Below are 23,397 nucleotides of genomic sequence, written 5' to 3' on the forward strand. Positions count from 1 at the left end.
CACAATCTCCAGATACCCCGCCCATGGCGGAATTTTTTGTTGACGTCACCTTTTTTCAGAAGAACGCGCATTTCGCTGCAGAGCAGTGTGACGTGAGAGCACGTGCTGGGCACCGACCTTAACCTTGTAGTGAAAAGCCGGCCAAGAGCACGAGGGAAAACTTACTTTCCGAAAGACTCGCAGCTCGTGCGTCGTCGAAAAGATTACGTCAACAAAATATTCCGCCGTGGGCCTACCCATCTAGTCCTGCGGCCCAAATCTAAAAGACGTTGTTTTGCAAGTCCCGTTTCAGTCTCAAGCAGACAACCTGAGCTTTGCATGGGTGGAAAGACCATGTCCTAGGGATGTCGAAACGGCTTGTTGTCATGTCCAGAACTAGGGCATAAGCTGGGAAGAACCAATTTTAGGTTTCGTTACGGAAGTCGTTATTTTACGTTATTTTACGACTCCTTGATTGAAATTGGCAGCATGTGATACGATATTTTATTGAAAATTAGTGCAGTCGATGTGAATTTGTTCTTGTATTTCGATGATTCGTAGATCATGGTTGCCCTTTGCCGAGCGTTCATTTCCTATTGATGGTGATTAGAGATGGCACAGATTGATTTGTTGTAAAATTCGACCAAAATCACCCCCAAACATGGATCTTTCGTATGAGAGGATTTCATTTATTGGGACACGATCTCGACAACACCAGCGGAAGAGAGCTAGCACGAGCGAAGCAAAGGACACCGGAAAACGGCAGAGTGATAGCGATCATAAGCTGATCTTAGCAAACGAGCGATATGGAAGATGTTGTAAATAATAGCGCAGTAGTGTATTTGTCATTTGCTGCAGAGTTGAAAAGTACAATTCAAATTCAAATCAATTCAAAAACTTCAATAGTGCGGTCCACTAGCCTTAGCTTTCAGACTCACTGTCCGATTCACAGTCCAATCCACTATCGAAACTGCCTTCACCCTCATCATGGCATTGTGTGCATGCGCGCGTGCGCACACACACACGTACACACACCGCACAACACATGACATTGTGCGCGCGCGCTCGCACACACACATACACAAACCACACACGCACGCACACACACACACACACCGCACAACACATGGCATTGTGCACACACTCACACATCACATAGCACGCTAGAGATCAGCAAGAACCTGCTGCGACCGTGGTTGAGATGGCGCTGTAGAAGACACCGCAGCCGCCACTGGTTGCCTCGCACCCGAGGTTATAGTCAAAGCCGTACTAGCCAACACATCTGTACTGGAGGCTAATGTAGTACCCAGAGATGAAACGGATCCACTGGTGTTCACCTGACGCGGCGGAGTAGCGGATCCTTTGAAGCCGAAATGAGTGGGCAACACGACATTGGCGGGGACAAGCCCAGTGGATATCGCAGCGGGCCTATCGTAACTCCTGGTAGTGAGCCTATCGTAATTCCTGGCAGTGGGCCCGTCGTAACTCCTGGCATTGGGCCCGTTCTCTTGCCGGACACTGGGGTGCGCAGTGGACGTGGATGCGGGCAGGAAATCTGCGGCGACCGGCTGGACTGGGATGGTTGGAGCCGGGCCAGGTGCGTTACTAGTATGACTGTTCGGCAATGACTGGGTATTACCGGCCATCGGACCGTTTGCAGACGACACAGACAAGTGGTTGCTCCGTGAAGAGTGCGCCTGTATACCCATGCCACTTACCATACATGTCAATTGCTGAAGGAAACACACAGTTCAAACACAAAACGCAAATGAAACACGCCAATGAAATTCGATCCTTAAACAAGTCAAGTTCGCATGTCCGCGTTATCACGGGCTATACAATTGTGTTTAGAAAACAACCAGTTTATAATTCTGTCTCTTCTTGCATAAAGTCAGCCTAGAATACTGACGTCAGCTTTGGACATTACTCTGACTCGGACCACAAGCCCTGATTTATTCTGACCTACATGTGTACCGTGTGAAGTAGCGCGAGAGCCAAGCTGGTCGTAATAATACGTGTAACAGCCACGAACGTAATTCAACCAAAGAAGACTACCACATTACATGAGCATGAACACTTGCATTCCATTTAATACATTCCTATGTTGTAGATGTCAGGCACTGTAGTGTTCACGTCTACATACACATTGTGGCATTCCTTGGCCACCCAGACATTCATGATAGAAGCGCATCGTGTTATGTTATGCATGCAGCATGTGCCGTTTCCCGAGCGCGCGTGTGAAATGAACTTAGCGGCTTTTAGTTGCTGTGCATGAGTTGAGTCTGAACTCATGATCTGGTGTGTACATGCAATCATGTGATCTTGTAGTTGAGCGTATGTGTTATTTGGATTTCCTTGGTCATGACCAAACAACAAAACATAATCAAATTATTTCTACACATCCAACAATGCCAAGAACTTACCTGGTCCCCAAGTAGCTCATTATCTTCTTTTTCAGCATGAAAGTTGGATACTAAGGCGGAGTGTGATGGTCGGCCAAGCTGGTGCCGTTTGCAGTTATTGTACTTATCCGTGAGAAGCTTCATGGGCAAGGCCCTTGCAGACTTCAACTCGGACAGTATATACAGCACCAGGCTGTCAAATGTTTCGTAGGCCGACGGCTGGTCACTCCCTTTGCCACTTCGTTGCCGGTGCATAGTGGCCAGGTGGGTGAAGGCACTGTAGCATGCTCCGACGTTGATAGTGGATTTCCGCTGCAACGCAATCTGGGCCATTCTGGAGCGAAAGCCAAAATTCTTGCGTTGTTCTCCAACTCTGCTAGATGCACATGTCATGAGGCACAAGTCTGCAGATGTGGATTCAATCATTGTACATCTCTCCTTGTTCTACGCTTTGCTGGTACATGGTGTCCCATCATCACATACATGTATCTCCTCCAATTCAGAATGGCTTGAAAAGTCATGGCCACGTCCAAGTGGCAGCCGACCCAGCAACGTTTTGTTAGTGTATGTACTGTAGCACTTGCGGTGGTACCATCCGCGGACGCTCTCGCACAAGAAGGTATAGCTCGTCCTGCCTGCATTTAGCAGCTTCAAACAAAGTTTCCCAACTCTGCAAAGTAAATCGGGTTTGCTTTTCCTGCGATGCATTGAACGCAATGGCACCAGCAAAATTCCCGCGATACAACGCCATTCCCAGGACGAGGCCTAAGAAGCTCCACGGCCTCTTCCTCCATCATGTCAAAAGGTGTCTACCATGCTGTGAGCGGTGGGCAGGAGGCACTCAAACAGCGCGAAACGCAACTACTATGCAACTACCAAACGAAAATGCAATTCTACATTTCAAAGAGTATCCTGTCGGTGTCGTCGTCATCTTCAAAAATTTGAAAAAGGCGCTCCTTTCCGTGAACTGTGCACCCCCAGATGGTGCGCAGTATCGCCGACGAGAGCGGAGAAATTGGCTTCTCCTGAGCTTCTGCCCTAACTCTGAAGATGACAACAAGCGGAATCCAGGTCAGGTATACATACTTTAGGCCGTAGTGAAGAACCCAGGTTGTCTGCTTGAGACTGAAACGGAAATTTTTTTTGAAGTTTGGGCCGCTGGACTAATCCGCGAGTTGCACACTCTTGTTTATCTACTCTTGATAATATGTCATGCACATAAAAACCAGGGAGTCCTAAAATATGGTATTTTACGACTCCCTGGCATTTATGCAATCTCATTTTCCGAAGCTTCCTGCATGTACCATGGCATACTATAAACGGCGATCTATAAACGATCAATAATGTATATGCAGTTGAGTTGAGTTAAAGTGAGAATTTGATCACTATAGGCGATGTATTGCTATAGCTGATTAGGATAGGGTCCAGCGGATAAATCAAAATGCTCCGAATTTTTTTTTACCGATGTCAGCGCCTTTAATTAAAGCCATGGCCTTATATTCGAAACACCGCTGCTTTCCTAGCTATTTTAGATGCAAAATGACTCACCCACTACGCCATGCCATAAAAGTCAAAGTCCACACAGAAAGTTCAATCTAAATCCACCTGTTCACCCTTCCTCCTGGGCTGTAAATTTGTTAGCAAAGTGCTAACAGCCTCTTTTACGGGCAAAAGCAACACAAGGATGAGAAACCAGGGTTTAGTGTAAAACTCTTGCCATTCCGGAGACATATTTGCCACACCTGTGTACTATTATTAATATTATCTTCCTATCGTACCCTGGTTTCTCATCATTGTGTTGCTTTTGCCCGTAAAAGAGGCTGTTTCAACAATGTAAAAAAACCCCAGGGTATGATAGGAAAATAATATTAATAATACACAGGTGTGGAAAATATGTCTCCTGAGTGGCGAGAGTTTTACACTAAAAGTCTAAAACACAACTGGTTTAGTTCCGGCTTTCAACCACCGCCAGCTCCCTGAGCTCGTTAGCTGGACGATGGTATGCCGACCGTACTCAGTATTCCTTCATTTTTACAAAACATACGTCAAAACATACTTGTACGTCAAATGTCATTTCATTTATGAAGCCCATGGCTTTAAAATCTGATTATAATGCTTCAACAAGGGCTATAGTGCTCTTGGTTTTGGACAAAAAAGGAAGAAAGGCTGCACATGTTCAATCTGCCACTGAAGCCGCTGCAATAGACACCAATAGCAGTATGTACGTGCCTGCTGCGGGAAGTGAAGTTCCGCGACGTTGCAGACCCCATAGACTGCATACACTCATATAAACACACCCCATCAACTGCACAGACTCCATAGGCTGCACAGCCTCCATTGGCTGCACACACTCTTGACAGCTACGTATTTTGGTCATGACAAGTATCACCTGTGACACGTATCGGCCAAGCATGCTCATTTCCAACATCCAGCAGTACGAATTGTCAGTATTTTCATTACCCATACGCAACCTGTCCGGGTTTAAGCAAAAACCAGTACCAAAATCAAAGTCAGATAGGCGTTAAAATGATATCCATAATTTGGCGAAGCAACACAGATAGTGTACAACACAAGCAAGAAGAAATAAAAACGGCCCTCAGCAACATCCTCAAGCAAAGTAAAAAAAAACAGCATACAAGCTGCTAGAAAGACGTTATAACACTATTTAAAAAACGAAGAAAGAAGGGCAGGAGAGAATGCCAAGGCAGGATAATACCACAATGGCACACACACCGACATGTTTATCATCATGCATGCACAAACGACCACAGTCAGATAAAACAGGGGATAAAGCATACGTAAAAACAAGAGAGAGAGAGAGAAAGAGAACGATCTCATTAGAATGACTTTAGCAGCAATTCTTCTACATCAGCTACTTAGCTGGATAATCTGTGTAACAACATTACGGCTCCAGGATACTGCCAAAGCCAAGTACAGAAGGATAATATATTGTGTAGGTGCTCCGTTCAGAGATGACTACTACTGGCACTACAAGTAGATCTACAAAACAGGAGTACTAGCGACATACTGCAGCGGACTCATACTATACTCTTACTGACAGTCAATAATCTGGATCTGGAGCACCCAGCTGCAGGAACTACTCGGTAATAACAATAGCCTGACTGGCGTTCTTAGCCGGGACGGGACCGTCAGTGGTCACTGTACATGTGTACAAACAGCTCCACTACAGCACCAGCATTGCTCACCAGCCAGTACGAGAGAGAGAGAGAGAGAGAGAGAGAGAGAGAGAGAGAGAGAGAGAGAGAGAGAGAGAGAGAGAGAGAAGAGAGAGACTGGCAAGCATGCCAAGAAACGGCTGGCACACACGGGGGGGGGGGGGGGGGAAGGGAGTACGAATTCGACTTCAGTATGACTTGGACAATGACAGGATCTACGTGGCAAATCACTGTTATACATGCCTACTATTGGTGACCAGTATAGAAGAGACCAAACACAGCTCGTGCTGTTGCGACCAAAGTGACATAAGATAGCATATGCCAGAAGACGAAAGATGAAGGAACAACGTCTTGTGGTCATCAGTTGGGATTTGAACATGTCACCGACAAAAAGAGAATAAACCGCATCAACGCACTGCTCCACTACCAGTGTGCCCAGGGCGGGAGTGTGTCCAGCGGCTCCATTGGTAGAGCATAAAGAGAGCCCGCGGGACCAAGGATTTGCATGGAAACGGCAACACATGAGGCATCAACGTCACGTGATCCTCCAACCGCTCTCGCACTGAACAGCTACAGCAGCGGTGGTTGTAGCACTCTCACCTACTTCAAACTCAATACTTGTTGATACCAAACAGGCGCACACCGTGCAGTTGTGGCAACTTGGGAATCACTGCCAGCAGCATTAAGGTAAGATTAGCTACAAAGTGAGTGAACTCGTACGATGTATAGAAGCTAGCCAGGAGGAACAGGACGACAGGAAAGGCAGTCAGGAATTTCTTGGTGGCGGTGAACTGCTTACCGCCGTCAATCTGTTCCCAATGGGTGAGGTAGCGCTCTTCACCATCTGACGCACCGCCGAACGGACTGCCCTTCACCATGTGCAGGATGAAGAACATAACCTGTAGAAGATATACATGTACACACACATACACACACACACACACACACACACACACACACACACACACACACACACACACACACACACACATGCACACACACACAAACACACACACACACACACACCAACACACAGAGTTAGCATGACTGTGTTCCATGACACGTGGCACATCAATCTGCATAGCATAGCAGAATGCCTGAGAGTGCTAGCCCGATTGTGTAACTCCGACGGACTGCTGCCAGCGCCACATACCCGAATTACCAGTACATCGAGATTGTCTTAGTGATGCAGTGCATGTACTGTACAAGCAGGACTCAAGCAGGTCTTTTGCATGCCACACAGCTGCAGCTCAGTTGTACATACTGCGGTGCTTCCCATTGCTTATCTGCCTCAGTCATGGTGTAACGCAGGCATTTCGCCATGACAGAAATGCATGCAGAAGCGGTGCACTCTGGTCTCACGCAGTCTCTCAACAACTACACAAGACGGGCACAGCCACACCAGGCATACACGTCCGAAGAAATATAATTACGCATTTACTGAGCACACATCCATAGCACTCGTGCACACAGCCTTACATATGATTCTGCAGGCAGAACATGGGTTGCTAGATATTGATCACTGGCTAGTTACTTGGTTAGCTTTTATCCATCCAGAAAACACACACTAACCACTAAGGGGCCATCCACAAATAAAGCTATTTATTTAGAAACGAAAACTAGTCGTTTAGGGGGGGGGTTGAGTGCCTGTTCATTTCTTGAAAAATATCGATGCATGGCTTGTACGTGAGGGGACGTCCACAAAACACGAAAAAATATCGATACTATGTACCGTTTGCATGTGTTCGTTTCTCAGGGAGGGGGTGGGGGGTTGAAGAGAAATGACTAGTTTTCATTTCTAAATAAATATCGGCATTTACGGATGGCCCCTAACCACACACCTGATAGTCTCCTTTCTCGTCGAAAACTAACCAAAAGTAGATGTACAATAGTGTTGTATGATATCCCAATGCACATCGGCTCGTTTCAAATCGGGAGATTTCATCCACATCAAGTTGACCGTTTACCGGTACTTGTAATCTTACACTACATGACCATAATACTTGCAAGCATGCACGTGTAATCACTGTGCACTCTGCTACAGCAATCAGTATGCACGTCGAATCGGCGCTGATCGCTGTACACTCAGCTACACTCAGCTACAGCGAACAGTTAGTCTGCAAGCGTACATGTACTAGTATTTTGCTGCGCACTCCGCTACATCGCCCAGTGGACTACCATGCTACATCGCCCAATGGACTACCATGTCACTAGTCAACAGTAGCCATACAGTCGTGGCCAAAGAATCCGACCCGCGGGTCGAAAGTAGCGCCGCGTTTCCATTTCAATGAAATCATGCAGGTTCCCAAAACTGATCCGAGGGCGGCACGAGCCTTGGCGCTGCTTTCGGCACGTGGGCTGGATTTCTTTGGCCACAATTGTACTTACCATTGTACCAACCAAACGCGCCCTTACTTACAGGTAGCGGATATGCAAACATGGGCGACTCAAGTTTAGTTCATGCAGTGAACTCACGTTCGCAATGCTGTGTTTAGTCACACGGATTGTACCGTACTCACTCGGTTTTTGAACACCAATTTCGAGGAGGCTTCTATTCAAGAGGGGCTTCTAATCGAGAGGGGCTTTCCTAATTTCAATTCATACCAGTGCTCTGATCAAATCCCCAAATAATTCATATTCAAAGCAACTCAGCCCGAGTTAGTTCGCACACACTACGTCAACCTGGACGTCCAGTGATATGTGCATGCACGAGATGTTTCGTATGCACTTGACCTTACCATAATATATGATACAACCTGGTTACCCCTTGCTTCACGAATAGTAGTCCTCGCTTCTATTCGAGAGGGGCTTGTGTTTTTCAAATGGTCATTGAAGGGGGGGGGGGGGTATTATTCGAGAGGGACTTTTAATTGAGTGAGTACGGTATCCGTGGGTCATTGTGTATCACCAAGAGCGCATAAACAAGAGTATGCAACTGTGGTTATGGGTCAGTGCTCGGCGCGCTGCCTTGATGACGTAACTTGCCTCCATTACGCTCTGAAAGCATGCACTCAAATCCACAATTTCTCGTAAGAGCACAACCATTTTCGCTCGATTCGTTCCAGTACCTACGTGATCTCTAAATTTGGGCGCGTGAACTCCAGTTCCGAACGAAAGTTCATTTCAAACCAGAGGGAAAGTGTGGTGCTTGATTTTCCGCAGTGCGCAGACTGCAGCTGAATGATGTGGCGAAGGCAGCGCGCCGCACATCTGGCCCATAGAAAAGAGATCACAGTTGAATACTCTTGTTTATACCATGGTACGGTACGGAGGGCCTGTTTTCAGCCAATCAGCGCTCGTCTAGCCATGGTTATATTGGCCAGTATAAATCCCGCGCGGGATTTATATAGAATATAAATCCCGGTGCACGGTACGTACGCTAGGGCACTGCCACCGTACAAGTTCACTGCCTGAAAGGCAGTGAACTTGTACGGCGGCAGTACTCCAGCGCACGGACCATACATAAACAGACACAACGGACACCACATGCGCGTGTACACTCCACACAGAACGGCACACTGACGAGGAACAGTACACAATGGAAAAGAAGAATGACCTGGAATTCGTCTACAGAGTATTCTGTTATACTGAATCTGAGGATAAAGAACGTCGAATAACCACGAAGTATCCCGAATGGGTCAGCAATGTACATTGTACTTCGAAGAGTTGAAGATCATCAACGGACTGTCTCCTTCGTAAATAAGTTTATAATACCAGTGTACATGTACTTCAACCCGATTGGAAAAGGCTACAAAAGATTGGATTGAAATGTGATACAAAACAGTGTATGCAAATGCATCTACTTGCAAGCAAAACTGATTATGAGATGCCGCATGTGAAAATCAGCACTGTACCATAATTATAGTAACACTTACTCCCAAAGAGTCCAAGCTGTAATCTAACTAGTGACGGTAGTTTGATTCAACGACAAACTCCAGCACCGCAGCAATTCAGTCGACTTCCGCACCGCTCACGACTCAAGACAAGATCATGAAGATGCTACAATATGCACTGGAACTGAAAGGAAATCTTATGCCAAACATCCACGGAGGAATCTCCTTCTGACCTTGCTCGACCATTCTTTCAATTGACAACTGATAACCATCAGAAGATGTTCATGTACTGCATGATGTAGGAGATCTCCAAATAGGTTCGTTGTTCTGGCAATGCGTAGGGGTACCTGGCATAAGTAGGATATGACCCTCGTAGTCGGGTTATACCGTACCCTCATATAAATCCCTCCTGCTATCGCAGTCGGGATTTATATTCAGCCGGTATAACCTGATATGAATCTAAAGACTGGTTATAGGTTCTGAATTATTATTGCTACTTCCTAGAATATGAATGACAAGAGTAGAGACGAAACTAAATGTGGAGACTCAAGCTCAAGAACAACAACAAGACTGAGAACAGCTCAAATCACAGCTGGTGGGCATGCATGCATCCAATCAGTATTATAGCGTACGCATGACATCACAACATGTGTGCGCGAGCATGCAGCACAAAGACAGGAGCGCGAGCGTAGTATGCATATACATCACACGCCCCTTCGAGATTATACTGGATAACGAGAACAGTATGATCTAACAAGAGAAATCAAATAAAGAAATATGTGACTGCAAGAACACGGAAAGCAGTAGAAATACGACAGAAATCAAACATATGACTGTCCTTTTGTGGAAGAAATGTCCAAACGGTCAGTAGCACGGCGGTTGCGAGTGCTGCGACGTGGAGCTACAGGAGCAGGTTGATCAGCGGGTGGATTGGCAGGCACAGTACCATCAGGGGTAGCAGGCACAAGGGGAATGAACGGGCGGAGAAAACGCCGGTTACGCCAGTACACTCTTCCACTAGTTAACTTCACGTAGTAATCACGGTGACGACCAACACCAACGATAACACCACGCTTACACCACAGCTTCGACCGGGGGTCCTGCACGTCCACGTGGGTGCCGATACGGAGCTCGGACAACGGGCGAGCAGAGACATCGAATTGAGCCGGAGCAGACGGAGGAGCTGCATCTGTGTCGTCGGCGAGGGTCTGCCATTCGGACGAGAAGCTACGGTGATGCGCAAGCACAAATGACGACAGAGGTCGGCCATACAGCTTTTGTGCGGGGCTGATGCCATCAGACCTCGGAGTGTTACGCCATTCTAACAGCCCGCGTTGGAATGCGTCCACATCAAGGCGGCCATTGGTGGTCGTCTTGTGAACAAGTGTCTTCATCGCCTTGACACCAGCCTCTGCGTGACCATTGCTCTGAGGGAAGTGCGGTGTAGACATAACATGGGAAATCTGCCAGCGTCGACAGAACTCGGCAAATTGGTGGGACGCAAACTGGGGGCCACCATCAGTGCACAGAACAGACGGCACACCAACATCTGGGAACCAACGGCGCAAATGGACGATCACATCGTGTGAGGACGTCGTGGTACCGGTCGGTGCGAGGCATGGCCATCCGGATAAGCGATCTACATAGACGAGAAATTCACGGCCTTGGCAAGTGAATAGATCTGCGCTGGTGTGCTCAAATGGCAGAGTCGGGTGACGATCGTTGAGCAGCGGTTCCCTCGGGAGCGATGCTTGGCGTTCCCGACACGTAGGGCATGCGCGGATCAGTGTCTCCAGATCTTGGCTCAACTTGGGCCAATACACCACCTGACGTGCTCTAGCCTTGGTACGTACAATACCCTGGTGGGAGGCGTGGAGATCTTGGAGAACATGTTGACGGAGGGACACGGGCACAACGATCCGTTGACCTTTCAAGACAATACCGTTGGCCACTGATAGGTGCTCTCGTCCGTTCCAGAATGAACGCAGAGCATCAGGCAAATCACGCTGATCATTGGGGAATCCATCTTGCACGTGCTGGAGCAGTAGCTGATAGTCAGAGTCAGCGGCAGCAGCATCATGGACGGCTTGGAACCGGAGGTCAGTGATCAGCCCATCTTCATCACGACGGAGACAGGCACGGATGCCGAGGTTAGCCAATGCGGGGGCTTCACCATACTGGTCCGTCGGGGAAGGGAGGTCAACTGGGTTCCGAGACAATGCATCGGCAAAGGCGTTGTCAGCACCTTTCCGCCACTCAGCACAGAGTTGGAACGACTGGAGCTTGAGCATCATTCTGAGCAAACGTGGGTTCTCAATTTGATCAAGCGAGTATGCATTGATAATGGGCACCAATGAGCGGTGATCAGTGATGACACGAAACTGGGTGCCGGACAAGAACAGCTTGCACTTCTTGACAGCCCAGACGATGGCCAGGAGTTCGAGCTCGATCACTGCGTAGCGGGACTCTGTGTCACTGAGATACCGACTGCCACACTGGATGATGCGCCATCCGGTGTCTTGTTTCTGCCACAAGACGAAGCCTAGACCTTTCAGTTTGGATGCGTCCGTTTCCAGGCGGAGTTCGGATCCTACTTGGAAATAAGACAGGGTCGCCAAGGATACCAGCTCATCCTTGATGGCGTTGAAAGCAGCAGTGTGGTCGTGATGCCATAGGAACTCAGTAGAAGGCTTCAGCAGACCGCGTAACGGGGCACTCAGCTCAGCCAAACACGGGGTGAACTCTGCACACTGATTCATCAGGCCCAAGAACGAGCGGAGGTCGGTCCGGTTACTGGGCGTGGAGAAGTCACGAATGGCTGACGTCTTCGCTTCATCGACAGTCCAGCCGTCGGCGTTCAAGCGATACCCGCAGAACTCAATCTGGGTAGCAGCAAATACGAACTTCTTCGCACTGAGTGTGATGCCATTGTCCCGTGCACATGTCAGTACTCGGCGGACGCGTGCGACGTGGTCACTTAGGTCATCGTCATACACAAGGCAGTCGTCCACGACTTTCTTGAAGTTCGTGATGCCGTCGAATGCTGCGTCAGTACGGCGGTTGTACTCGTCACCGGCAGATATCAAGCCTTGTGGGTTGCGCAAATAGCGGAAACGGCCCCACGGCGTGATAAACGTGGTGAGTGGGCGCGCAGATTCACATAACGGGACTTGCCAATATCCATGACGTGCATCGAGCTTCGTGAAGTAACGACCGCTGATGCTGGAAACGACGTCTCGTGGTGGTTGCATCGGATGAGCAGGGCGTTGAATCTGGTCATTCAACTTCTTGAAGTCGACAGTCAATCGCTTCTCAGACGTGCCCTTTTTGTCGACAATCACAATCGGGTGACACCATTCGCTCGATGTGGAAACTGGTTCGATAATGTCATCCTTCACCATCCCGTCCAGCTGGTCCTTGATCTGGTCACGGAAGGCAAAGGGGACTGGCCGCGCATGATGCGTGCAAGCTGGCTTAGCATCGGCTTGGAGCTCAATATCCATTGGTGAGCCAGACATGGGTTTCAAACGGCCATCATCGAACACGTCTGCGAATTCTTGCAGCAGTTCAGTACGGATCTCGTCAGCAGTACGGTCTTGCGCTGGTTGAATTTCCACACGGGAAATGGAAGGCCAGTTGGCTGGAAGCAGACCAAGCGCAAGCAAAGAAGTCCGAGACAACAGAGCATCAGACAGATCAGGGTAGACATGGATCGTCGTGTCGTACGACTTAGCTCCAATGGCGAGAGAGGAGTGAATCTGGCCGGCAGACTCAAGACGTTGACCATTTACACCAGTCACTACATCATAATCGGTGGCGAGATTTTCGGGGAATCCACCAAGCAATTCCAAATGCTGTAAACCGATGGCATCCACGTCACTACCGGTGTCGGGGATCCAGTCAATCGGTGCACCAGTGGTCTCCGTATTCAGGGTGGCATGGACGGTCACGGTCCCTTGGTTGCCTGACGATGCTTGCTGCAACTTCAGTTGGCCGATTTTGCCATTACGGTGCGCAGACTGCGATTTCTTGGGGCACATCTTTTCAAAATGGCCTGACGCCTTACAGCCATTACACGTTTTGCCTGCAGCAGGACAGGAAGACTTTGTGTGAGCGCTGCGACCACAGTTCACACACTTCTTGGGTGGCTGGGCTATTGCGGATCTGTCACTGAACTGAGACTTCTGCTTCTGGTAAGAAGACTTTTTCGCGACGGCAGCCTTAAAGGAGCCGGTAGTCGGCATTCCATCATTGGTCTGCTTGGCGGCTTCCTCCGCACGACAAATCTTGGCCGCGCTGGAAAGGGTCAAGTTCTGCTCAGAAAGCAGCTTGTGCCGAGTGTCATCGTCCAGGACACCGACAACGATCCGGTCACGAAGGAGCTCTTCGTTAGCTGTGACTAGGATCTTGGGGCAGTCAGTACACATACGCCCAGAGCACGTGCGACAAACACGTAGTTCCACAAAGTCACAGGCGCTAAACAATTCTTTCAAACAAGTGAAAAAACTGTCGAAGGACTCGCCTTTATGTTGCCGCCTATTGTAGAAATCGATGCGGTCCAGCAGGGGATTCCGTTGGCGACGAATGTACTTTTTGATGGCTGCAATCACTGCTGTCACGTCAGCATTGAGAGCTACAGGAATGACACCTTCCCTCAGGTACCTACGGAGGTCCTCGTCAAGAGCTTGTCGCACAGCGCTAACTTGTGTCTGTGTGTCCTGGCTTGCCAGTTTTTGGCATCGGGCGTAGTCGTCCCACGCTTCTTCCCAAGCGGTGAGGTCGGAAAGCGTGGCAGATGACAGCAAAACCGGACGCTCCACAGAGATTTGTTTGGCAGTAGACGAAGGTTGAGTGTTCTGATTCTGGAGTAACGTTGTGAGGCGAGCCTCGCGATCATCAGCAGCTTTCATTTGTTGCTGCATCAAGGTCATGAGAGCCAGTACATCTGGGCTCAAGGCAGGTTGGGCAGCACCGACCGGGGTACTTCCAGCATCACTCATGACGAACGAAAAGAAACGAAGTACTCAACTTGCTACAATGTTCAAATAAATTCAACGAGTCTAGGTGGATCACAACCGGGTGAGCCAAAGCACGGTAAGAAAATGTTCACTGCGCCATGATATGAATCTAAAGACTGGTTATAGGTTCTGAATTATTATTGCTACTTCCTAGAATATGAATGACAAGAGTAGAGACGAAACTAAATGTGGAGACTCAAGCTCAAGAACAACAACAAGACTGAGAACAGCTCAAATCACAGCTGGTGGGCATGCATGCATCCAATCAGTATTATAGCGTACGCATGACATCACAACATGTGTGCGCGAGCATGCAGCACAAAGACAGGAGCGCGAGCGTAGTATGCATATACATCACATAACCCTCTGACTCGGGTTATATCCTCTACTTATGGACTCTTGGTATCAAATGGTACCCACACATAGTACACATGGTCCATGGACTAGTACACATCAGGGTTCTAGCCAGGTCAAAATAGTAGGGGAGGGGGGGGGGGGGGGGGGGACGGGCGGGCATGGGAAACTCCGTAACCCCGTATCCTATTTTTCCACTTTCCAACATTGTCTTGCCACGCTAAATGCTCTGTGTGGGACGAATCCCCGACTTCGCCCCAGACAAATGTGCTTTTATCAACCATTAATAGTGACTTTCGACTGCATTTTCTTTGAATTGCATGAGAAACACGAAAATCGGAAGATGAGTAGGGGGGGGGGGGGGGGGGCACAGAGTAGGGGGACGCTGCACCCCCCCCCCCCCACCCCTTTGGCTAGAACCCTGCACATAAACGTGGGACTAAACATCCCCATTGATGCAATGCCCCAGCTGATTCCCCAGTTCGTGGCAAGGTAATAGTGAGTTTCTGCCACAAGGTAAAACGTACCAAATTTCGTATGGAAACCTCATCGCGGTACGGGATCAAGTTTCACACGGGTTTTTTCATACCGTTTTCCGTGTGAAAACTGAGCGCACAGAGTACATGTGGCGGGAAGTTCGAGCATGCTAAGAGCATGCTTCGTATATACGCACAACAGAACCGGTGCAACGTACGAAAAATCCGTGTCAAACTTCACTGCAGTTGGCACAGAGTTCGGTACATAGTTCCGTGTAGCAGAAACTCACTAGTGACTATGTGGGGAGTGCACTACACCGGTGCACCAGAGACCATGTACTGTGCATGTGCAGAGCTGCATCTGGAAGCATCTGCTGAACGTAGTACAGCAAAATTAGTGATTCAATTTTAAAATTGTATCTCGCCTGAAACGTCGCCAGAGTTCTTGCATAGAGAGTAGTCGTAACGCAAGGCATACACGGTCTATCTTGAGTTGCAATGAGCCCTAAACATTAGTGGATTCGAATAGGAGAGGCGGAATGAAGACTACTGACTTACAGCGGTGTGTACAGCATTGGTAAGGGTCCATGCGTGAGCAGTACTCAGTGGTGGCAGGCATAGAAAGCAGAAATGAACTCCCAGTGTTACTCCCACCCAGGTGAACCAGGCACCACGATTACTGAGCCAGGACTCATTCGGATTCTCCGTATCACCGCTGCGACGCTCACAATTCATCTTAGCCAACCAGCCAACGCAATTCTGGTGAATAGCAAGTTTTACTTTGGCTCACAAATTCACAATATCCTTTGAATTTTGAAAAGAAATTGTACGACAATGGCTCAAAAGTTATGCACCATCGGAAGATCACAACAAATGCGATGATAGCACAGCAAGTAGCCAACAACGTCGGGACTCAACCAACACTCTCAAGGAAATGGGTTTACAATGCACGCTATCGAGGTAAATCCACGTTCTGCAAATACCCTGATGACCTTCCTCGAAAAAGAAACGCATGACGATCGAAGGTTATCGATCAAGAAGGTACATGTACAGCCATGTACATACATAGCGAGTAGCGCCATACGTGCATACATGTAGAGTACGTATACGCGACGTATGTGTAGGGCATTTTGAGTTCAGCCGGCATGATGTGCAGGTACGACGAGGTGCAGCAAAGCCCTTGAGGTCATAATATTATCACTCGGATGAAGAGTGTAAGACGTTCGAACGACAAGTCGTAACTTTTTTTGTAGGGCTCAAACGGTCACGGTTTAGCGGTTATAACCAAAAAGCCACGGCGGGACTCTTTTTTAACCGTATATTTATTCCAAAAATGTACCCAGAGTAAGACGCACACATGTATATTCTCTTGCATGCTCATTCATACATATTCTCACACGAAGAGACCAGATATGACCGAGTTGACAGCCCAGAAATTGCGTACGCGTGCGACAGCCTGCGAAAGTGCATACTTTGCAACGACCTGATACATGTACTTGAAAAATTGACTGAAAAGTTACTGCGTAACCGTTATCTTTATCGGTTAACCGTTAATTCTTCGTAACCGGTCTGCAACCGGTTAATCGGACTAACCGTTTGTTTTGATCTGCTGATGGTGGTACATGTAGATTCCCTTGATGCTTGCCCACATAACATCTGCAACTGTCTGACACTACATGTAAGGGCGCGTTCAGACTACCGATAAAAAGTGACCGATTGGGAAAGTCACCAAGGTGATTTGATCACGTGACGTTACTGGCACGTTACCGGTGGGAAAGTTTTACTGCCGCGGCTGCTGCGGCAGTAAACTTTTACCGGCAGTAAAAAAGTGCTCAGGCTGCATGCGCGCTGGGAAAAAAGGGAAAATCCCTTGTCAGTGCCGCGGTGAGAGCTGAAAACTTCACGGTAACGTTAGTTTGTTATCGGTAGTGTGAATGTCCTTCGCGGTTTATCGACATTCACGGTTTGACGGGGTTCACGGTAGTCTGAACGCGCCCTAAAGGACTACCGACTACAGTGTACATGTAGGCCTGATCTACTGTTGTGGACATGGAAATCCGGTCGCACGTCTAGCGGCCCCAGGGAGCTGGCCATGCAGCCGTGGATAAGCGGCACACACGTACACATGCATTTTTATGCGCTGCAGCGCGCTGGGTCGCATCGGATCAACATGTGCGCTGCATGCAGCAATCTGTACGTGCTGAGGGCGCCGGCCCCGGTCAATCGACTGGATCTCCATGTCCGCTACAGTAGCAAGACATCAATGACACACTTTCACACACACACACGCACACACACGCACGCACGCACACACACACACACACACACACTTTCATGTTCTCTCTGTCGCACACACACGCACACACACTCTCTCTCTCTCTTTCTCCCTGCGGCACACACTTGCACGCACGCACATACTTGCACGCACATGCACTGCTGCACGTGCGCATACTTGTTATCTTACTACTGTATGAACATTACAGCAGTCATGGCTGTGACTGACAACAGTGTTGTGACTCACAGAATCAAGCAAACTAGCTTCTAAGAATTAGACATGGAAAGAAATGTGATACATGTAAAAGCCAAACTGAACATCTACTTTCTGCACAAGAGCAAAATGACGAATGGCCAGCAACTGAGCAGAGGCCGAGCAGGCAGGAGAGTAAGATTTGTGAAATAAACAAGCTGCCCAGTGAACACAACATACCGCCATCATGGAAGAGAACCGAGACTACTGTGGGATGGGGTGAGGGGACGCGAGATAATAGCTGATGTTATAATACATAGTCGGATTGGGGAGCACTGCATGCGGTCCACCACTGGAAGCGGCCAGTGACGAGTAGGACCAGGCACAGCAACAGAACAGAAGCACGGGCGGGGGGCCCAGGACCGGGGGCCCGGGGAGAGCAGCAACAGGCGCTAGTCATGACCGACCGACCGACATACACACAGCTAGGCAAGTCACACAGCACCAGTGTAACGGCAGATACTGCTGCAGCAACACTGCATACAACAAACCAATCAATCAACCAGTACATACTGCTACGATAGTAATTACACAAAACTAACAGAGGTCAAGGAATTTGCTTTGAAGAATCTTTCACACAAAAAAACAAAAGAAGGAAAGAAACTTTCATATGTGCTACATACTGTACAGGTGGAATGGTGCGGTTCCATCAGCAAACATATCACCATCACTCGCTGCATATTATTATGAAGAACACAATCCACACCGGCACAAACACACACAATCAAGCAGGTAAGTTTCAATCTCACAGTCACATCAAAATGTTGTAAGCAGGGTAGCACGTAACAATGAGTGCACATAAAAAAAACCAGTCCACATCCCGCATCCATCCCAAGCCATGAATGGGAGAAAAGCTGAAAAGTGCTCTGCGAATCAAACAGCAGGCAAGAGTCCGCACAGCAGAATGTGGGATCATACCTGCCTGTCAGTATGTAGCAGCACCCAGCACTATGTGAATGATGTCATCCAGCACTATGTGAATGACGTCACCCAGCACCAAGTCATCGGCATTCTGTGAATCAAGCTATCCGGCACTATGTATACCCAGTCATCCAGAACTCTGTGAGCCAAGTCAGCAGGAGAGAAGCAGCGCACTGCAGATCAGTCACAAGAGACGCACAGGACACTATTCCATATGGACGCCCGGTAGTGCTGAAAGCAGGGACTATCCCCGATGGACGCCCGGTAGTGCTGAAAGTAGGGACTATCCCCGATGGACGCCCGGTAGTGCTGAAAGTAGGGACTATCCCCGATGGACGGCGGGTAGTGCTGAAAGTAGGCCAAATCATACATGTACACAGCCGTCTGTCCCCTCACTGCACACACGAGTTCCAGTGTACAGTTTGGGGGGGGGGGGGTGTAGTTCTCGCGACATGGCATGCACTTGCACGGCTACGAAGCGCACATGTTTTTGCTGCGGACGCCATGCTGTGCAAAACAATGCAGATAGTGTCAGGCCAGAGTAGCGCCGCCGTTGACACAGCCAACACACACGACATGATAGCGTGCACTGCACTTGAATGAGGCAGAGTGCAAGGTCAAGGTCATGTGATCATGTGACACATGGGACTGATGGCCTGCACCAGCAACAGCAGCAGCAGCAACAGCAACAGCTCCAGCAGCAACAGCAGCAGTACTGATCTCTGGAGCTAGCACTGGCACTACCATCCCGACAATACTCCCTGGCATCACGTTGCACTGGGTACAGTTAAGTGTCGTATGTACAGCAGATGGTGACGGTGATGCTGATGATCCATTCGCCCGTACAAGTGGCTTCTCTATGATGATCATGGCGACGGTGTGTGGATGGTAAATCATGACACCTTAATCACCAAGAAAGCAATCGCCACCGCACAGAGGATGGTGGTGGTGGTGGCGGTGGAGGCGATGGTGGTGGTGGTGGTGGTGGGGAGGGGGGCTGGTGATGCATAATCGGGTATGTAGAAAGGACATCAGAATTCCTCGAGCTGTCACGCAGGCGATACAGTGAGCTGTTAGTATATCTTCCATCAACGACCACCAGTCCCAGCTGGCAATACCTACTCGGAAAAACAATGTCCGCCAAGTTGCCACAACACTGTGTGGCAGCACACATGTCTTGAGATAACAAGATGGTGGATTGCGAAGCGGCACACACCAGCTAGAACAGCATCGGAATTGAGCACACATACAGCAGATACACACAGGGGGTGAGGATCACCAGTCCGGACCAGTCCGGAGTCCGCAGTGCTGTTACTATGATCGCTGCTGCTGCTGCTGCTACAAGACAGATTCAGGCTTAGCACAACACTGGCATTGCTGCTTATCACGATGTAGGGGCGGCTGTCGATGCGGCCGTGAGTAACTCCACCATGGTGGTGTAGACGGGAGCAAACTGACGCACACCACGGCTACGTGCCGATTTGACGTAGCTCTCGATCGTGGCCCTGCATGCAGCAAGCATGTAGGACACAGACAGCACACAACACAAGCAGCGCCAGCACACGTACAGCACATGTACAGCACAGCACATGTACAGCACAGCACATGTACAGCACAGCACATGTACAGCACAGCACATGTACAGCACAGCACAGCACATGTATAGCACATGCACAGCACATGCACAGCACATGCACAGCACATGCACAGCACATGCACAGCACATGTACAGCACAAAGAAGAACAAACACAGTAAGTAAATCACCCGGTGGTAAATTCCCAGCCATTATTTCTGCTGGTGCAGCAGAGCTGCACACAGCTTCCAGTGTCAAATGCTCTAGGTTTCAACAAGTGCATACAAATAGAGTAGCATCCTTTCCAGATATGTAAATTTCTTGTGCACCAGGGTGGGTGATTGCCAGCGATTTAATGGCACTTGTGACTGTGTTGGATGCAAAACGCACTACACGGTCAGTCCAAGGGTAGTCTATGGCAGTGTGGTGGACGTGAAAATATGGGAAATGGCGGCATGCTTGGACAAAAAGCCATCACCTGCCGAGGCTCAAACGTGACGTACCCGTCCATTTGTCAATTTACAGCAGTCAGTCGTTCTACCAATGACGGAATGCAATCGCCTCTAAGAAAAGGACAGTGCTCCAGTGCAAGCTCTTTACTACTTCAAGTACAAACAAATGAAGTAACCTAACATGTAAATAAATTTAATCACTAAAACGCCAATCACAGCTGCAGCCCATACTTCTTAGTGAAACGCCAATCACAGCCGCAGCCTTTACTTCTTACTGAAACGTCAATCACAGCCGCAGCCTTTACTTCTTACTGAAACGCCAATCACAGCCGCAGCCCTTACTTCTTATTGAAGCTTTGCTGCACAGGACAATGCAGGTCCAGTCTTAATACTAGATAATCTCCAGGCCATCAAACTAGATAATCTCCGGGCCATCAAACATAATAATTATGTTTGTCTTACAAGTTACAACGAGACTTATTTTTTTGCAATTATGTTGTAGCTAAAGATGCAAGGAATGCTGATTCACATTTATCTGGGTTCCCTCAATACAATGAACAACTGTAACATGGAAATCGTGGGCACAAGTTATGCGATCGAGTCCACCAACTAAACCAGATTTGGAACAGTTGTGCCCACGATTTCCATGTTACAATTTGTATATTTCCTTGGCTCACCATTTGAGTTCCCAATGAAGAACTGTAAGCACTTTAACAGATCTTGCATCTCTACACTCTACACTGACATACTAGTAACATGACGGACTATTTAGTTGATAGTTCGGGTTTTGATCTTGTTCCTACAGCCATCACCAGTCAAATATGATCTGATATTGGGTGTGTGGGTCACCAGGAACTTGGACACAGGGTCTTACTAACAAATTCTCTGAACAGTTGCGCTCGGTGAAATCCGACCCAAAGTGTATATTTGACGCCCTGAACTTGCATGGCCCTTGACCTGGCCCTGGAAGTGGTACAGATGCAGCTGGATGTATACATGTACCGTAAAGTACCGTTGATCCACCCCCTCTCTAATTCCCGCCCCCGGTTGATTTTCTACCTGTGAAGCGACTTCGGCGTATACAACGAAATACGATGTCGAACCGACGCATGCACTGCTGTACACAATACGTGCCAATCCAGGATGAACATGTGCACAATCCAGCACATCGAGTCTGATCTTCCACGTTGTTGTACATCGTACTGCACTTGACAGCCTTGATCTAATTCCCGCCCCCTGCCGAAAACCCAGCTGGGAAGCGACATGGCGTGGGGATTAACGGTAATTTACGGTACAAGTACAGTGATATATACAGAAGCCTTGCTTGGTAGTTTAACATGTTTTTCGATTTTGACAGCATGTTACAAGGCGAGGACGCGTGCAGCGGCAGCAACGTGAACAATACTACGGCGGCAACACGACGACTTCTACAACACAAAAAACGAAAATTATAAAAATCCTACCAACCCGTAGAGTAACGAGGGTCCAAACCTGGGTTTTCCCAATACGGTTCGAATGGTCGCAAGACCGGGACTCTGCCAACCGGGTTATGGTTGTAGTCAGGAGCACTACGCGTCCTCGCCTTGTAACATGCTGTCAAAATCGAAAAAAGTACAGTGATGTAATCGGAACTGGTCCAGGGTGCTAAGTTTCAACTTTGGGTTGGATTTCAGTGACTGCAACTGTACTAAAGAAATACGTTGCAACAGGACCTCACCTGTATTCAGTAGCATAGACCACGATGTTTCCAGGGGATTTCACATTGTATTTACTAACGACATTTACGAAGTACTAAACAGACTCATAATTACGGGGTACAATCTATACACTGTACGCATGTGTAGCATGTACATGCACACAGGGAGCAAAATTCCTCTCCAATGCGAACATCTGCCGGCATGCAAGACAATGGTTGAGGTGTGGGAAGATTGCGGATATCTCCCGGCATGCAAGACAATGGTTGAGGTGTGGGAAGATTGTGGATATCTGCCAGCATGCAAGACAACGGTTGAGGTGTGGGAAGATTGTGGATATCTGCCGGCATGCAAGACAACGGTTGAGGTGTGGGAAGATTGTGGATATCTGCCGGCATGCAAGACAACGGTTGAGGTGTGGGAATATTTTGTATATCTGCCGGCATGCAAGACAATGGTTGAGGTGTGGGAAGATTGTGGATATCTGCCGGCATGCAAGACAACGGTTGAGGTGTGGGAATATTTTGTATATCTGCCGGCATGCAAGACAATGGTTGAGGTGTGGGAAGATTGCGGATATCTGCCGGCATGCAAGACAACGGTTGAGGTGTGGGAAGATTGTGGATATCTGCCGGCATGCAAGACAATGGTTGAGGTGTGGGAAGATTGTGGATATCTCCCGGCATGCAAGACAACGGTTGAGGTGTGGGAAGATTTTGTATATCTGCCGGCATGCAAGACAATGGTTGAGGTGTGGGAAGATTGCGGATATCTGCCGGCATGCAAGACAACGGTTGAGGTGTGGGAAGATTGTGGATATCTGCCGGCATGCAAGACAATGGTTGAGGTGTGGGAAGATTGTGGATATCTGCCGGCATGCAAGACAACGGTTGAGGTGTGGGAAGATTTTGTATATCTGCCGGCATGCAAGACAATGGTTGAGGTGTGGGAAGATTGTGGATATCTGCCGGCATGCAAGACAATGGTTGAG

General features: G+C 48.6%; 3 protein-coding genes and 1 long non-coding RNA gene across 4 annotated transcripts in view; all 4 read right to left on the reverse strand.

Moving 5' to 3' along the window:
- Nucleotides 1-645: 645 nt before the first annotated feature.
- LOC135828386 (uncharacterized) lies at nucleotides 646-3,491 on the reverse strand. The gene is made up of 2 exons (XM_065340834.1): nucleotides 2,403-3,491; nucleotides 646-1,712 (listed from the first exon to the last, which is right to left on the reverse strand). The coding sequence occupies exons 1-2, from the start codon at nucleotides 2,805-2,807 to the stop codon at nucleotides 1,143-1,145; spliced, it is 975 nt and encodes a 324-aa protein (XP_065196906.1). The 5' UTR covers nucleotides 2,808-3,491; the 3' UTR covers nucleotides 646-1,142.
- A 1,325-nt stretch (nucleotides 3,492-4,816) lies between these two features.
- LOC135828938 (ORM1-like protein 1) lies at nucleotides 4,817-16,259 on the reverse strand. Its single transcript, XM_065341371.1, has 2 exons — nucleotides 15,797-16,259; nucleotides 4,817-6,456 (listed from the first exon to the last, which is right to left on the reverse strand). The coding sequence occupies exons 1-2, from the start codon at nucleotides 15,971-15,973 to the stop codon at nucleotides 6,169-6,171; spliced, it is 465 nt and encodes a 154-aa protein (XP_065197443.1). The 5' UTR covers nucleotides 15,974-16,259; the 3' UTR covers nucleotides 4,817-6,168.
- On the reverse strand, nucleotides 9,099-14,837 carry LOC135828939 (uncharacterized). The gene is made up of 2 exons (XR_010555776.1): nucleotides 14,772-14,837; nucleotides 9,099-9,838 (listed from the first exon to the last, which is right to left on the reverse strand). It is a non-coding gene; the product is annotated as an uncharacterized LOC135828939 (long non-coding RNA).
- Nucleotides 16,260-17,714: 1,455 nt separating the features above from the next.
- The window catches only part of LOC135828936 (conserved oligomeric Golgi complex subunit 5-like), a gene marked incomplete in the record, with an annotated part of 39,611 nt that continues 33,928 nt past the window's right edge, over nucleotides 17,715-23,397 (reverse strand). The window contains 1 exon segment of the mRNA XM_065341369.1: nucleotides 17,715-20,191. Coding sequence (XP_065197441.1) covers nucleotides 20,071-20,191 — 121 coding nt within the window.

This window comes from Sycon ciliatum, chromosome 12 (genome assembly GCF_964019385.1).
Source record: "Sycon ciliatum chromosome 12, ocSycCili1.1, whole genome shotgun sequence".
Classification (NCBI taxonomy): Eukaryota; Metazoa; Porifera; class Calcarea; order Leucosolenida; family Sycettidae; genus Sycon; species Sycon ciliatum.